General features: G+C 40.4%; 1 protein-coding gene across 2 annotated transcripts; it reads left to right on the forward strand.

Moving 5' to 3' along the window:
* Nucleotides 1–43: 43 nt before the first annotated feature.
* On the forward strand, nt 44–12,185 carry CENPS (centromere protein S). 2 transcript variants are annotated; one of them, XR_015795483.1, is made up of 6 exons: nt 44–527; nt 1,956–2,079; nt 3,221–3,254; nt 5,676–5,742; nt 9,089–9,351; nt 10,305–12,185. XR_015795483.1 is itself a non-coding variant. In XM_007420087.4 (5 exons), exons 1-5 carry the CDS (start codon nt 510–512, stop codon nt 9,245–9,247), a joined length of 402 nt encoding a protein of 133 aa, XP_007420149.1. In that variant the 5' UTR covers nt 44–509; the 3' UTR covers nt 9,248–9,404. The 2 variants fall into 2 exon arrangements, 1 of the variants encoding a protein (XP_007420149.1); XM_007420087.4 differs by lacking the exon at nt 10,305–12,185 and having other exon boundaries at nt 9,089–9,404.
* Nucleotides 12,186–16,513: the final 4,328 nt, after the last annotated feature.

Genomic DNA, 16,513 nt, shown 5'->3' on the forward strand with positions numbered 1-16,513 from the left:
GTGTTGTTTTACCTTCTTTCAGTCTTTCGTTTACTCTCTTATCCTTTCTATTTTATTTTACGTTCTTTTATTTACACTCTTTATAGTTTCTTTTACCTTTTTTTTTTAGTATTCTTTTATCTACACTGTCATCCTGTATATTTTGTTTTACGTTTTTGCTTTCGTTTCGCTCTGCATTGCAGTGTTTCACTGACGTTTTTATTTTCATTTTCTGTCACTTTATTCCCTTTTCCGTTTCGCGCCGCTTTCGGGCAGCCCCGCCCACCCGCCGCTCTCCACAGCTGGACCACAAGCCCCATCATCCTCCCTCCGCATGGGGGCTGTAACCCTGGAGGGCGCCAGGAGGGGGCGCGGTCGCCCCTGCCCAGGCGCCCTGGGACCGCGGGGAGGCGGATGGGCTCTGTAGTGCCGCGCTCGGCGGCCCCGCCCCCTCGCCCCGCCCTCAGCAGCGCCGCTGTCGCCGCCTGAGGCGAGAAAAGGCGGGAAACGCGGCCGCCATTTTGGCCGCCATGGAAACGGAGGCGCAGGTATGCCGCTTTCTCCTCTCCTCACGCGTCCGGGGAAAGGGCGCCCCAGAGCATGTGCAGAGGGCGGGCGCGGCTGACTTGCGCGGGGGGCGCAATATCCGTTGCTCCCTTTTTATTATAATTATTATTATGAATTATGATTCCTCCATTGCGGCCTTTTCTCTCTCTCCCCGGTGATTCGGCTTTTATTGTTTACCCGCCACGGTCGAGAGGCAGTTTGGCGAGTGAAGGGTTTCATTCTCCGTCGAGGAGAGGTGCACATCGCTGCCCCCCCCGAGAGAGAGAGCGCCCCTGAGTACGTGCAGAGTGCCGTTTCTTGGGTTGTTGAAATATTCCGTGAGGTTTTCTGGGGGAGCGGGGAGGAAGTGATAGCGGAGGGGGCCTCTGAGCGTGTGCAAAGGGGAGTTTCCCGGGGGAGGGAGGTAATCCCGCTGCTGCAAAACGGGGCGTGGCCTCAGCCAGGTGCAAAAGTGTCCCTTGAGCATGGGCAGAGTGCTTTGAGGACGAAATGTTGGGAATGAGAGTGGTTGGAGTGACATTTTCTTCACTCTTCCTGTTGCTGCTGAGGGAGGGAGTGTTATGTGTATGTATACACACACACACACACAGATATACACTCACACACACACACGTATATATTTTCTATTGATATATATATATATTCTTTTCTATTATATATATATATATATATATATATATATACACACATACACACATACATACATACACGTAGAGACACACATACATACATATATATATATGAATACACATATACAGGTTGTACCAAAAGTCAGGCCTGTTGGCCAATTGCACTGTTTTGTTTTTTTTAGAGAAAATGTTTCTGAACCTAAGAACATTAAAAAGCCACGCATCAAATGAGTAAAGAAGTGTTTAGAGGCAAATGGCAGTCAAATTGAATATTTAACGTACTTGATATAAATTGTCTAGGAGGCCTGATTTTTGGTACACCCTATATACATACACACACACATATATACACATATGTACACATACTGCAATACATACGCACCCAACATACATGCATGCGTGTGTGTGTCAAGTGTTTTATACAAGGCAGTTAAAAAGCTGTTGCAAAATATGCTGATTTTTATGAAAAATATGAAGCGGGTTATGCATTTAGGAAACAAATGGACAAAATACATCTGTCCTTTGCTTTCGGATTTGGATGCCATTATAATATGTTGAAGGGGATGTAAAATCCCAAATTCCTGGTCTCTCTGCATCCCCCCAGTTCTCAGATTTGTCAGTCGGAGGACCTTGGTGTCTGGGTTGACCATCATACATCATTTATTTATTTATTGTTTATTCAGTTTATATAGTTTGAAGACCTGGTATGATATATACGCACACCAGTGTATAAAGTGACATTGTAACTTTTCCGCCTTAACAATGTTTTGGCTTTCCCAGAGGTTGAAAGCGGCTTTTCATTACACTGCTGCCCGTCTGTGTGAAGAAGTTGCTGAAGATAAAGGCATTTGCTTTAGCAGACAAGCCATCGCAGCTGTTTCTGAGATCACCTTTAGGCAATGCGGTACTTTTCCTTATCTGCTCAGTGTATTTCTTTAAAAAAAAGAACTGGAATTAGATATTACCTAGAGATACATCTTTTACTTTTGTAAAACTAGAGGGAATGCGCAGATCCTTCTGCAAAATCAGTTGAACCACAAGTCAAACGTGCTCTAGAGTTCTTTAACAGTTGCTTTAAACATTGCTTTCTATACAAGCGTCTCTGTGTTCTGTACAATGTGAGGTTTGGTTCAATACAGTGTTTGCTTTGAAGCAGAATTTCTAGTCCTTTCGAAGGTTAAGGAAACGTCTAAAAAATGTGGCCATATCAGAGTAAGCCAGGTGTAGGCAGGGCTTCGGGTACTCCAAGTATTCTGAAGAGCTGAGCCCTGATTGAAAAACCAGACTGAAATTAAATTGCATGGTTCCCTGTATTTTGATTTGGAAGAAAATTCCATCACAATCCATAGAAATAATAATACTTTGATTAACACGAGTGGGCAACAGTATCCATAGCAAACCACATGTCGCCAAAATAATTATGCTTGTGTGGTGATGTTGTAAAACAAAAGCTGTCATTGTGTCCTGATGTCTGATGCAAATAGGCGAATCATGGCGTTTGCGTGATGATGTCGTGTACATTTTGTCATCCCCCCACGGACTATGGATTTGATCTTCAAAACGTGCTTCAGGACACACAGGAGTGCAAGCATGACACTTGGAATAGTGCAATCTGAGGAAAAGATGCAGCTGTTTTAAGGTGTTGCAGGTAGGTGCTGTGTTCGTGCTGGCGTGCACTCTGAAGCACCTTTTGGAGATCAAATCCAGAGTCTTTGGTTAATAAGACCCGGAATTTTTGTTCAGAATAATTATCCCTGTGGGTAAGATCCTTTTCCTTTCAGTTACTTTGTCTTTGATACACTGCCTTTAAATTTTCTGGGATGTGTTTTTAGATCTCTCCTTAACTTACAGAGCTGCTATTATATAACCAGCGTAGCTTTCATCCCAGCTAAACTAACAAACTGGGGTTGTTTATAAATAAATATGTTTATGATAGTACTGGAAGCCAGATTGCTTTACCTATAACTTCGTATGTTACCAGTTGAAATTGACTCTGCTTTTCAAGTGAAAAACATTTTAAGATACTTTTTATTTTTCCTTTTCAGAAATTTTTGCAAGGGACCTTGAAATGTTTGCCAAGTAAGTACTATTGAAAGAGGTAATACTTAAAAATAATCAACAAGTACCTTTGTCTAATAAGACATCTAGAAAAATATTTTTGTTTCTTTTTCTGTTTCTCCTGGAAGCTAGCTAAACTATTTCTTAAAATAGACGGCATTAATAGGGTGTGTGTGCTGTGGCCAGGGATTCTAATATTTGGTCTCCTGAAGGCACAGTATTTCTTGAACCTGTTACAGTTTCTTATCTCAGCCTCCTATTCTTCTGAAGCGTTATTGATATTTGACTTTAAAACCCATTCTGGATTGTTTAGCTTTATTTGTTTATTTATTTTTTACGGCTGCCAAATTTTGCATTTAGATCTGCATGTATACACACTCCATTTTCCTGAATTGCTTTGGAAGCCAGTTTAACTGTACAGAAAATTGCCATCAGGATAATAAAGCTTTTGTTTGAATCTTGCTTCCTGGGAATGGTTTATGAGTATACTATAGTCTGCCTAATGTAGTTGCCTGCAGATATGTGCCTAAGCCACAGCAGACACAGTCGGAGGGTCTCCTTTACAGATGCAGCCTCTTGAGCAGTGGTGAGTGAGTGGTTTGTGATGGTGCTCCTGTTTGCAGGTTAGAGCTGGAGATAATGTAAACTGTTTTTGCGGTACTATTTTATGAAGCCATTTGGTTTTGTTTTGCCTCACGTAAATCGCTGGAGGCGGCGACGTGCCGTCTCTTGTTTAAAGTTGCTGTTCTGGTTTTGCCTTTGTGTTAGCAAATATGCTCATCTCAGGGACTCCTGCAGAAGCGGTGGCTGTGTTCTCACATCATACTAAACCGTAGTTTGTTAAACAAGTCACAGCTAGCACATATTGCGCCGAGTGAACAGCAACCAAATTAGTGTGATGTGTGAATCCAGTGGGTGGCTCACGCAAGACATTGAAGACTTCGTTGCTGGTGGCTTTGAGTACACGGACCTATGGTGTTGAATGCCGTATCAACATACTTACAGCATGCTGTTGGTCAGCCTCTTGCTTTCATCCAGCTGCCTTTTAGCAGGGATGGTCTAAAATTAATTCTGACACTCTATTTCAGTGCATTAATTGGCATTTTATTTAATAACGACATTAAATTACTTCTGTAACTGGTGCCAAGCTCTTGAGAAAAGGGTGGACCAAGAAGGAGCTAGTTAATGAACAAAGAGAAAGCATGCTTTCATAGTCAACCATTTTTTTGCAGCAAGGTGTCCTGTAGGCTTCAGTGAGGTAACTGATCAATGCTTGGGTTGGTAGGTGTTCTAATCTTTTCTAATCTTTTAGCCAGGTTCAGACCTGTCCTCATTGATTCCAAGGCTCTTGTATATATCCACCAGCACCCTAGCCTTTTCTGTTCCTCTCCTCTACCTGCTACTGGTAGAAAATTGCATATTTGTTCTTTTTGTTTAAAAATACAAGACTGCCACAGGATCAGACCATCTATTTCTGTATCTGTTTCCAGCTGTTCATAATTTCATCCTTTTTTTTCATTATCTCATTCCGTTTACATTCTGCTTTTGTGTTCATTTTGGGGGTTAATGAAAGTCAATTTTCATTTTGCAAATTACAGTTCTAAATCAGTGTCTTTATATAATGGGCAAGTGTGTTAATATATAAATCAAGCGGGACTTGAATGACGCACAAAGAACCTGGTTTTAATAGCAAGTGGTATCTTCATCCAGGATTTTTTTCCCAGAGTTTGCTGAGATAATTCTCTCCTTCTCTCTCACTTCCATTTATCCTAATTTTATTTTAGAGTCTCAGGAAGCATTGGAAAGTCAGATGAAACACTAAACTAGTAGATCAGAAATTATATTTCGCAAGATCTGCTCTTCTCCCAGTTTAAACCAAGTTGCTTGTATACAATTTATAATGCACCCCAACCCTCACAGACTTTGAGCAGTGAAGAGAGAACAGTTACAAACACAATACACAAAAAGAAAAGTAATTGGGTCAGCTTCCTATCATCAGTGAAGGGAGTTATAGTAGGAAGAAGTAATCTGATAACTAAGTTTCTCCACTGTGTGTCAGTTTGCTACAGGGGAACATTTCATTTTACACAGACGAACATCAGAATATGATTTCCTACTCTTTGTCATTCAAAGTAGTACAGTTCAAGAAGGATTCTACTGTATGCTTTACTCGATGTGAGGATTCTCAATTTACTCTTGAAAAGAAGTGTAAAATCAGGACTCTTCCAGTGAAAGCACGATCCCAGTGATATTTCAACATTATCTAGTTGCCACTGTATAAAAAGGTTCACTTGGTTAACGTACCTAGCAGCTGTAGAAAAGCTTTGAACGAAAGACTCCATGGCACTTAAGCAACTTTCTTGGCAGGATTTTAAGATTCATTTGTTTCAGACAGTCTTCCTGCAATCTTCTTGTGACCTGGTCCCTTGTTCTTTCCCACAGGCACGGAAAACGGAGTACGGTTAATGTTGAAGATGTGAAGCTTTTGGCTCGAAGGAGCAACTCATTGGTGAGATGGGATCCTCCCTTTTGGGGTACATTGTTTCAGTTGGAAAGCCCTGTCTACTGTTACGTTTCTTCTAAACATTGGGGGCTCCTTGAATGGTGATGACATGCTGGTTTACTGAATCTGTAAAGTAAGTTTACGGTAAAGTAAGTTTCTAAATTGGCTGGCAGGACGCTTAGAATAGAAGTATCTGTGGACTAGAGCAGAGAACTGTAATAAACTGTATTAGACAATTGTGCCCCAGTATCCTTAGGCAGTGGCATCTCCAGAGAAGGGTCAAAACAGGCAAGATGGTGGTTGGGGCATTATAATTAAACCGCTAGCCCTTTGTGACAATTACAATGCTGCGATTGTCACTTTGCCTGTTTCACATACACACATATACACCCCCCACAGATGCTGCTCTCCTGGGGGACATACCTGTACACGAACCTCTTGGTATCTTGGACTGAATTGTTTGAAATACCTCATTGCCTCTTGGATTGTAGAAAGTTGCTAACATTGGAGCATTAAAGGTCAAGGACAGCATTAGTCAGCGTGATGGTCTCAGAATACTCTGGAGCTCTGTTTCTCTGATACCTGCTGGTTTGGTATTAGAACAGTTGGAGATCTGTCTGAAAGCCACCATATTGGAAAAAGTAGTGGTACCTTACAGGCTATGGTGTAGGTTTTAGAGGCATAAAAGGCTATCATCACATAATCTACTTTTCTGTCTAGCACACTGAACACAACATTCACTAGTATGGAAATGTTATATTTGTGTATCTTAATTTTGTTACTTTTATGCTACTGTAGCTTTAAGAAGAGAAGCTTCTTATTTCTCTTGTCTTACTCATGGCCATCTTGGGCTTTAGAAATAGTCATAGGATATAAGTTGTTTCCTTGTCTGGTGTCCTGGTTTAAGCTCAAATACACGGCTTAAGCTTACTGATCATGCAATTTTAATCGTTGCTGAAAAGCACAGTCTCCCCATTTGTCTATAGCAATTTATGAATTTAGAAGAAGAGAGGGCCTTTCAGTTGACTCATAAACCATGTAACTTTGTGGTCAATTCTACTTTGGCAATTTCACACTGGAATCTCCCCCTGACTTGACTTTATTTGAAGAACAGTGACTTTCAGGTCAGCCACAATGGGTCCTGGGTGACTGAAAGGTCCGATGACTGAAAGGCTGGCAAAGTGCCTACCAAAGATGAATGGTGGGCTCACTTACTTCTTACCCTCCTCATTTCTACCATCTTAGTAATACAAATGCAAAGTTACTGCTTTCTTTTGTTTCAATTTTTGTTTCCTAGTCTACAGCCCTCATTCTCATAACCCCCCAAAATGGAGGGCTGCAAATATCAGTGATGGTTTGGTGCCTTTCATAGTACCTGGTATGGGTGGTGTCTGTGTTTGTGAATGAACGTGTGTGTGTGAGAGAGGGAGACTGATGTACCCTATTTTGATACAGATTTTCAAGTTGTCTGATGAGCACAAACACTCTGTAGCATTTTGCTCACAATATTTATTATGCATCATTTACAAGCTACCACAATACGCAGCCTCTCTTTTATCAAAAGTAGAAATTCAGTTTCAGATGAACAGAGCCGATGTTTCTGCTAATTTTAAATCCCATCAGGGCAAGCTTCTTGTCACCATGCAGTATTTAGAAAAGCAGAAATGGGTGGGGGTGAGGCATTCAGCTGAGTTGTGTGTCCTTGAACCAACAGCTGCAGGGCAGCTTAATTGAACACAGAAGAGCAAAACAGCTCCTTCTGTCCATGCTCCAAGATTACAGTTGTGCCATAGCCACTTGGTTATAGTTGGTGAGTTTTCTTCTTACAAAAGGATTTGGGGCAGAAGAATATCATAGAAGAAAAATGCCCAGAGCCTGTACTGGAATCTATCAAGGAGGATCAAGTAATGTCTGAGTCCTCCTCTTCCTTTCCTTTTGCCCCATAAGACAGCAACAGTTCTGCAAGTTAATTGAAAAGTCTTACTAAAGTTGGAGGGATTTGCTCTGTAGAGAGCAAATTGGTATACAGTTCTTTGTACAGAATTGCTGTTTCAGTACAGCACCATTTGACTGGACTATTGTATTTAAAGCTAAGTTTTGTTGGGAACATAGTGCCACATTATATCCTGATAGAACTTATGTGCATTTACCCCATCATTTATTTGTACTGCAAATAACAATAGTGTATGAGTTGTCATGGACCAAACAGCTCCAATAAGCTGTTTTTTTCTACAGAATAAAACTGAAACAAGATGCAGTCATCCTAACAACAGATATTACAAAATTGTCACTAAAACTGGTAAAAACAAATGAGATTTGTTTTGGTTTGAAGTGTATGGATTGGGATATCTGTGGGAATCATAAATTGAACCAAATTCCCATGAAGACTTCTGGCTCACGCTTAGTACATATGTTTTCATGAGTTTTTCTCGTGTCAAAAATGAATTGAGCAGCCACAATGTCTGAAAAGGGTATCATAAGCATGCTTATGATCAGGAAGATGCCTTATATCAACTCAGATTTTTTTTTTTTGTAAGCCAGGAGTTCAAGGATTGTTAAAATCTAATTCCCTTTTGTTTTAGCCAGCGTGGCTGATGATGAAGAATGTTCCTAGTTGTAGTCTAATTATGTTACACATTGCCAAAAAGCCTTACATGTCACCTGCTAGTTAGCCCTTTTTAATTGCTGGGGATCGAATTGTGGTCGTCACATTATGAACAGGTCTCCTACCGCTGTATAATAGTCACTTAACACCATCTTGCAGCGAATAAGCAATTAAAGGTAGGAAAAGAGTTACACAGTAAATTTGTGTGCAGACTGATCTACCGTCCTTCTTTCTACCTTGGATGAACATTTTTACTTGCTATAAAACAAATGTAAAGTCTGACTCAAACACTAAAAATAGCTGGTAGATACATTGGAAGATAAGAACAAATGGAGGAAAACATTCCCTTTTCTTCCTTTTCTTGCAGAAAAACGGTACCACTTATATTTAATGTGTGTTGACTGCTATAACTCTGCTTGGACTGGGTGGGAGAAACCTTTGAACAACATTGACTTTTTTCAAGATGTGTATTTGTAGTCAGATATTTAATAACTGACACATCGTAGATTTTTATCTTGAATCACAGCTTGCCATTTACCTTTTGTCTTTCCAATATCATGAGTAGTTAGTCGCTGTTTTATTAGACCTTGTATTGTCTGGGTCTGAGAAACCACTGGATGTCAACCTGCCTACAAATCTTCATGTTATCTACTCCTTGGATGTGTTTATGCATTGGTGTGTGTTCCACTGGCTGCATGGTGAATCTCTGCTACCGTAGGTGACTGATGACATTCTCTATATTTCTAGCTGAAGCATATTACTCAGAAGAGTGATGAGCTTTCTTTGAATAACCTGGAACAAAAAGAAAAAAAGAAAAAGAAATCAGCTGCTAAGAAGGGGAGAAGAAATTCTAATGAGCATGAAGAACCTGTGGCAATTGTGAATGAAGATTCCAACATGGCGTAAAACTCATTCTTGCTGTGTCAAAATGGCGATCTCTCATGTTCATTATGGAGCACGGATCCTCAGTGTCGTCTTGCCTAGATTACAATTCTCTGCTTTTTATTTAAGTAAGCACAATGTATTTGACAAATAAAAGTGTTAAACATTGGGAGAAGAAAAATATACTTGAATGGGGAACTTAATACTTTAAGAACCTTGAGAGATTTATTTTTTTCTTTTTTAGAAGGAAATGTCACTTAAGTCCAGAATTTATTTATAAAAATTATAGGTCAGTACAGGAGATGGCAGTTAATGAAAGAGCCATAAACCAGATGGTTTCATATTAAGCTTCATATTCTCAAGCTATGTCTTTTTGGAAAGCGTGCATTCATTGCCATCTAAGACATAACAGTCCAGACAAATTAAAGGAAATATAGTAAATCTTGCTTCGGCTGAATCTACGTGCTAGTTGATGTGGAACAAACAAATTGTATGGTTTTAATTAGGGGACTGTCAGTCCTTCACAGTAGGCCAAGTGAAGAAACAGACCTGACACAGATTTGGGGAATGCTATTTATTGTAGTAAGATAGAATAACAGAATCTTGAAAGCCTGTCGAAGTTTCTTTCTGCCCCATCTTACATTAAACAAAATCAAAGTGGGGTTATTTCAAATTTCTTTCTCATCCTTCCCCTTTTCTTATGGCTTGTAAATTAGTTTTCTGCAAGTCCCCTCTTACCACTTATTCATTCCTTCCCTAGGCCCAGGGCCATCTCTTCATTCCTTTACATGGACTTTTAAGTTTGCTTAGCTGAACAGAAAAGAATCTGATGAATGTTTAACAAGAATGAATCAAGGAAGTAATTCTTAGCAGAAGATAACATCCAGGATCCAAAATTCTGTTTGAGCCCATGAGAACTTGCTGTAGCCCAGTTGAATTTTTGGCTGTTGTGCAATCTCTCAAGCTGTTTTGCACTTCTCATCCATTTCAGATAAGGCTTTTATTATGCAGTCCTTTCTGCCTCGTTCATGCAATTTTATAAGCAATGCCATTTTCCATTTGTAATCTTCCTTTTCCTAAGATGGAATAACTATGTGATACTTTGACCGTTACCTCTGGGAACCGCCTGTCTGGAAGTACCAAAGAAGCTGAAAAGCCATCTTAGCAAATTTACTAAGGCAAAAGCAGGGAGAAAAAATTGGTGACGAGGAGGTAAAAAAAGTGAGGAAGAGAGATGCAGTAAAAGTTGGTAAGCCTACATGTGGACTATGAACTTTAAATTTTCTTTTGGGGAGAGAAGAGGTGTTCAGCTGACCTTGGCATAGATGCAGGAATGGGACTCAAATTGACTAGAGGAAGTTATTTAAGATGAGAGAGGCCCATCAGAAGAATGGTTGTGCTACTTTATAAACAATGAAAGGGAATTTCAGTTTTCACTGACAATAAATGTTTAGAAATCTCAAGAGAGAAACTTCAGGGCTTTACACTGTCCTGGTTATAGGAAGAAAATGTAGTGGGTGGAAGCTGGAGAAGTAACAGCATAAGCAGTCAATAGCACTGGAGGAGAATGAGGGAAAAATACATACCTGCCTCTCAGTTCCCTATCTTGAGATCTTTCATGAGTTCACACAGGAATAGTTCATTCAGCCCATTCTTCAAAATACCTTAGTTAGATATATTTTCACATTTGAATTGTACTAGATTATCCTAAATGTCTGATTTAGTTGAGCATCTTACTGAAAAGGTTAATTATTTTGTTTTGTTCCTCAACTCCTAATGTTTGGGGTTTTTTTCATATCATACTAAGCCACAGTTTTTAAATGGGGCTTGGCTGAACCAGACATTTGGCCTTGCACTTAAGAAAATCATAAGGTTTGAGTTACAAAATTAGTCAAACCACATTATGGTTTAAAGCGATATGTGACCCCCCATCACCGAGTGACACGTTCTCTTTGAACCTGACAGCTCCAATATCGTGAAGTTAACTACAAGTCATTAATAGACATTTCCCTCTTTAATGAAATTGTCTTGTCCTCTCTTAAAACTCTCTGAGCAGTATCCCTCACTGCATCTTATGACAGTGAATGCCATAAATCAATTCTACATTGTGTAAAGGATAACTCTGGTTTGTTGTTTACAGAATCTACTGACAACCAATTTTATCCAGTACTATGAGAAATGAAGTCTATTGATTTTCTCTGTGCCTTCTAATATTTTAGCAACCTATAACATGTCACTCCCACTACAGACTTTCTCATTTGCTTCTACTCAATAACTTTGTTATTCCCACCCTACTGCAAGAAGCTAGTAGTGAAATTTTGCCTTTATTTTGAATCTTGTCCCAGGGCTCATTCTAATTTTGAATATGTTTCATCTGTATTGTACTTTGCGGGACTTTTTGCAAATGTTTTGCCCTTTGGGATTTTTTTTTTGCTGTTCTGTATACCCTGGAAAAGTTTCATTATTGATATTATACTTAGTTCTGCTACTCATGAATCTATCCCAAGACTGTTGCAGTTTTCTTGACGTTTCTGAGTTGGCTTTCTTTCTTCCCTCTGCTCAGTTTGCCGTGGTGAATCACTTTTTTGCTAAATCGCACTATTTTGTACTCAAAGCATCCTAACCATCATGGGAATAATGGTGAGGAAATGAGGTTCAGTCAGATGGAGGGTTTTTTTTAGCAAATAAAAATGCACATGCAGCTTAAATTGATGGCAAATGTACTCTAATGGGATCGACACCCAGAGACTCTAATTAAGGGTTAAAGCATACAAAATGCACAATTTGGAGACTTAATTGCGCCCTGGCTTGTGCGTCATTGCTTGAGTTTGGAAAGAAAGGAAGGAGGGTGGGGTGGGGTGGGGTGGGGGTGGGGATTGGCTCCTCTAATAAAACCTAGTAGGTTGGAAAATAGATATCTCCCTCCCCATTTCTAAAAAGCTCAAAATATAACTTGCAAGCAGGTGAAGCTCACAGTACCTCTGAGCCAGATGGCGTTCCAAGTGTTCTCCCCACTCGGCCTGTTCCTTCTGGAGCTGATCCTATTTCCCAGCCCCATGGGGGTTGCTGGAGTGGTTGCACTTCCTGTTCCAGAAGGGCTGGTGTGGCAACAGAGCAAGGTAAGCAGAGGGCAGAAGAGAGCCTGTTCTCTTGCTGATAAAATATAGCCAGACTATTCTGTAGTCATAGAGTTAGCATTGGGTTGCAATCTGGAGCATACGTATTTTAAAATAAGCTTGAACTGAAATCCACTGGCTTAATTCTGAGGCTACATTATTGGCTAATCTGTTTGCTTTTTCTTGTACCCTAAACATGCCTATTGGACTTCCAGCTGAGATCTTTACCCTTCGGTACGGGTCCTCCTTTGGAAACGTTATTTTAATGAAGACTTTTAACACCCTTGCTTCTTGTGGACTGACTAATGCTAAGGTGACATTGTTTAAAAACAAGAATTGGGAGAAAAAATGCAAAGAATATTTCTGATCAGGACATAGCCTGTCAGAAAGAAAAGCTGATGTAGCTCTGAGGTGTTGATGAGCTTTCCCTTGAATTTCCACTGTATGTGGCTCGTTAAAAAAAAAAAAACAACCACTATAGCTTCACCTTTATCAAAATAATTGCTATGGGTTGTCAGAAAGATCATTTAAAAAGCTGTTTTAAAAGTTTTCAGCTCGAGGGTGTTTGATTTACGCTATTCTCTGCTGAAACAGATCCAAGGATTACTCCATAAAATCTACCATTAAAACTCTATTTTTCTTCCAAAGTCTTGCGTGAGCTACAGCATGGCAGCCTGATAGATTAACGGCTGATAGCCGTTGTTTTAATGAGAGCTTTTGAATGAAATGGACTAGAGTGGAATTATGTTTGAAGGAAAGAGCAAAAAGCAATTCTGCTTATTTAATTCTACTTTCAAAGGAAAAATGTAGGTTTGTAATTTCACTGGAAACTAATAAAGTTATTAAGCAACAGAGGTTATCCTCTCCCAAGTGAGTGGATGGTCTCGGGATCTGAGGCAGGAAGAATTCCAGATATGCTTGATACTCAGCAGCAGAGGAAATAATCCTTCATTTCTGCCCCTGGGGGAGCAGTCAATATCTCAAAGTGATGGAGAAGGCCCTCGCTCAGCCATCAGATCTGTTTTATAGGCAGAAGGTTCCTTGACAAAGCCCTCAGAATGACAACCTGCCCGAAAACCTGGAAAGCTGCAAGGTGGCCTTGCTAGAAGGCACCTCCTGATTACATGTAATTGAATATCCAAATACTGAAATACAAGCCACCAAACCCCGAAGGCTCAACAAAAATGTAGGACCGGTAGAAGCTTTTCCCTTGACATGCTAGCTTTCTATGTGTGGTGATGCTTTTAAATCAAGGCATATTCATTCAGTGACATGAGCACCCCTTGACACCCCACCGAGACAGGCTTCTGTTCTTGAGAACTTGGCAAGGGGAGAAGAGAAATACTGTAAACATCTAAGTCTCAAATCAGGTTTATATTTTGTCACGTTTCTAACAGCACTTTGTTAGGATTAATCAGAAGGAGAGCAAGTCTGTTGCTTGCAGACTCAGACCTTATGTCTAGGGCAGATTGATGCAACCTTGCCTCTCACAGGGCATATTTGAACCCTGCCGTGTTCAGTTGAAAGGATCTTCAGGAAGGGACTGTGCGTGAAACTTAGTAGGATTTAATTGCCAGACTCAACGCAAGGCAGCTTAAACTCCCATCCTTTTTAAAAGCCTTGCTTGTCAGCAGTTCTGCGTTTCTACAACAATGCTTAATTCACTTTTGCTTCGTTTGCAAGTATTTCCAGGCACCAGCAGACATAGAAAAGAACAAATTCCTTGTTCTCCTCTCGGGGCTGGCTGAACGGGCATCACACGTGAACGTGTCCCATCTGTCAAGGCAGGAGAAGATTGTAGCCAGCCCTCGGGAAGAGAGAGCACCTGTTCCTCAGCCCCCAACCCGGGAAAAGGCACTCTGTAAGAACTTCTTCTGGAAAACGTTCTCCTCTTGCTAACAAATTGTTTCCTGCACCAATGGACTCGAGGTGGATAGGACTGGTGACTTTGGGGAGAAGACACTGTTGTGTAATTAGCTTTCTCTTTCCCTTCTGTTGGTATTAGAAGTGTGCATACAGAAAGTTTCATTTATATACTTCTTGGATCTCCTGACTCCCACACAGATGCTCTTGGCAGCCTTTTATTGGTGCCCCCCCGACTCTTGGTTGTGTGGCAAAACACAGCATGCCTCGCTCGTGTGTTAAATGTGCTTTGGTTGCACATATAGTATACAAAGAAACATTTCCCATCTGCTCTTCTGTTTGACAATATGCATTAGCAAAATATGCTTGTGAACTTCCTTAGGTTTCTGCTTAATCTAACAAGAAAAACGTATGGATCCCATTTGTATAGACATTTGTATCAAGGCTGTGTTTCCAAAGGGAAAATTGAAATTGTTCCTTCCACTGCATGGGGGTCCCAGCCTTCTTCCGAGGACCTCTGTGAAATACACGATGGTTCTTTTAACCAGTACCAGCAGTCCAAAAAGACAGGATAGACAGAAGTAACTGGACAACCAATTAGGTTGAGGAGGGATTTAAACACAGAGAATACAGAATTCTGTGAGCAAGCTGGCATCTTTTACCTTCTTTACTTTTGCTTCAGTGACTCAGTCCCTGCCATTCTTAATCTGGGCATTTCAGGCTCCTGAGATTTCTGCAAGCTTAGTCTACCAAATTTCAAGCCCAACCTTATCCCAAAGGTTGAGAATGTGATTTCCTAAAAAATAAAGGAGAAGAAAGCCAAGGTTCTATGCTCAGCCTGCTTTTGGGGGGCTTCTACAAAGCTACAGTATATTCAGAGTCTTGACTGTACAGTATTTTAGCAAATGTATTGAAAATGTAAGGAACCAAGTTCCAAACTTAAATATATGAAGTCTGAAAACGGCTTGCTAGAATTGAGAGAACCAGCTTCAAACTCTTGCTGACTGCATTTTTCACAAGCATCACTAAAAGCAGAGTTTCCGTATTTGTATTGACAGAATCGTTGTGTGCCACATAGAGGGTTGGCAAAGGAACAGCAGCAGAAGCCACATCTGGGCATTTATGCTGATTCAATGTTATAGCATCTGAAATGCTGTTGTGAGAAAATTGCAGGAAACAAAAACAGTGTGGCCACTGAGATATTGGGGAGTTCTGTGCCCAGTTGCATAGTGTGACTTAAATTGTCAGTCTCTATGGAAGACAAGCAAAACACAGAGACCCAAAGATTGTATATGCCTTTAGGAGTTCCAAGAAGATACTTTCAGGCAAGCTAAGAATGCTGTATCTCAGCTTGTCTTTCCTGTTTTTTTGCCAGTGCTGAGTTGTTTCCCCATACAATTGTTGTTACGTGCTGAAATAAAATATTGCTACATGTGCCTAACCTTTGTGCTGTATTCAGTTGAGAGTGAATATCATGTATGGTTTTGAATGCATTCCTCATTTAGTGCTTCAGTGAACAAACCTGGTTCGATAGCGACAATACATTTGTGGATTTAACCTTGAATCAGTGTGTATTTGTGTGCGAATGAGAGAGGAAAAGAATTGATGGAAACAAATACCAATTGTCCTTTTGTTCTTCCTTGCTTTGTATCTCCTTCCTTGTATGCCTTTCTAGCTGAATTCCCATTTGTGGGAAACAGTGCATTGAAAGAGAGGCAGTACTTCCTTTATACTATGTTGAAGGATTGGTTCAAAGATTATTTTTTTTGACGGGGAAATAGCAGAGAGTTGTCTGAATAACTAAAGTGGAGGTTTATATTGTAACTGTTTATATAGGTTGAATCTTGCAGGTTCAAAGCCAAAGTCTGTCTATTCAGATTTCCTGTTTTCTGCTCGTTTCCTGTTTTCTTAAGAGGCTTCTACAGCCAAGTCCATAAGCAGGATTCAAGGAATGGCACCTTTCTCCTCCTATTCCCCAGGAACTGTCACTGTCTCTGACGCTGGAGATGATATACAGCCATCGTGATATTTAAACTCCCAGGGAATTTGTTTCAGCCTCTTTTAAAACCATCCCCTCTGGCTGGTGGCCATCACATCTTGCAGCAGAAATTCCAGAATGAAGTTTTGCTCTCCGTGAAAGAATTTCCTCTTGTCTGTCTTCAGTCTCCTGCCATTTGATGGGGCTGCCCTTGATGCATTCCTGTCTTTTACGAGAAGGAGGAAAAAGTTCCTTCCATGTGTTTTCTTTGGAACTTGCATAAATATATGCAAATTCTCACCTTCTTTGCCTTTTTCCCCTAAGTGTAAAAAG

This window comes from Python bivittatus, unplaced genomic scaffold, assembly GCF_059951505.1.
Source record: "Python bivittatus isolate LINGU-HERP-01145 unplaced genomic scaffold, Pbiv_v1 ctg000090_np1212, whole genome shotgun sequence".
NCBI lineage: Eukaryota > Metazoa > Chordata > Lepidosauria > Squamata > Pythonidae > Python > Python bivittatus.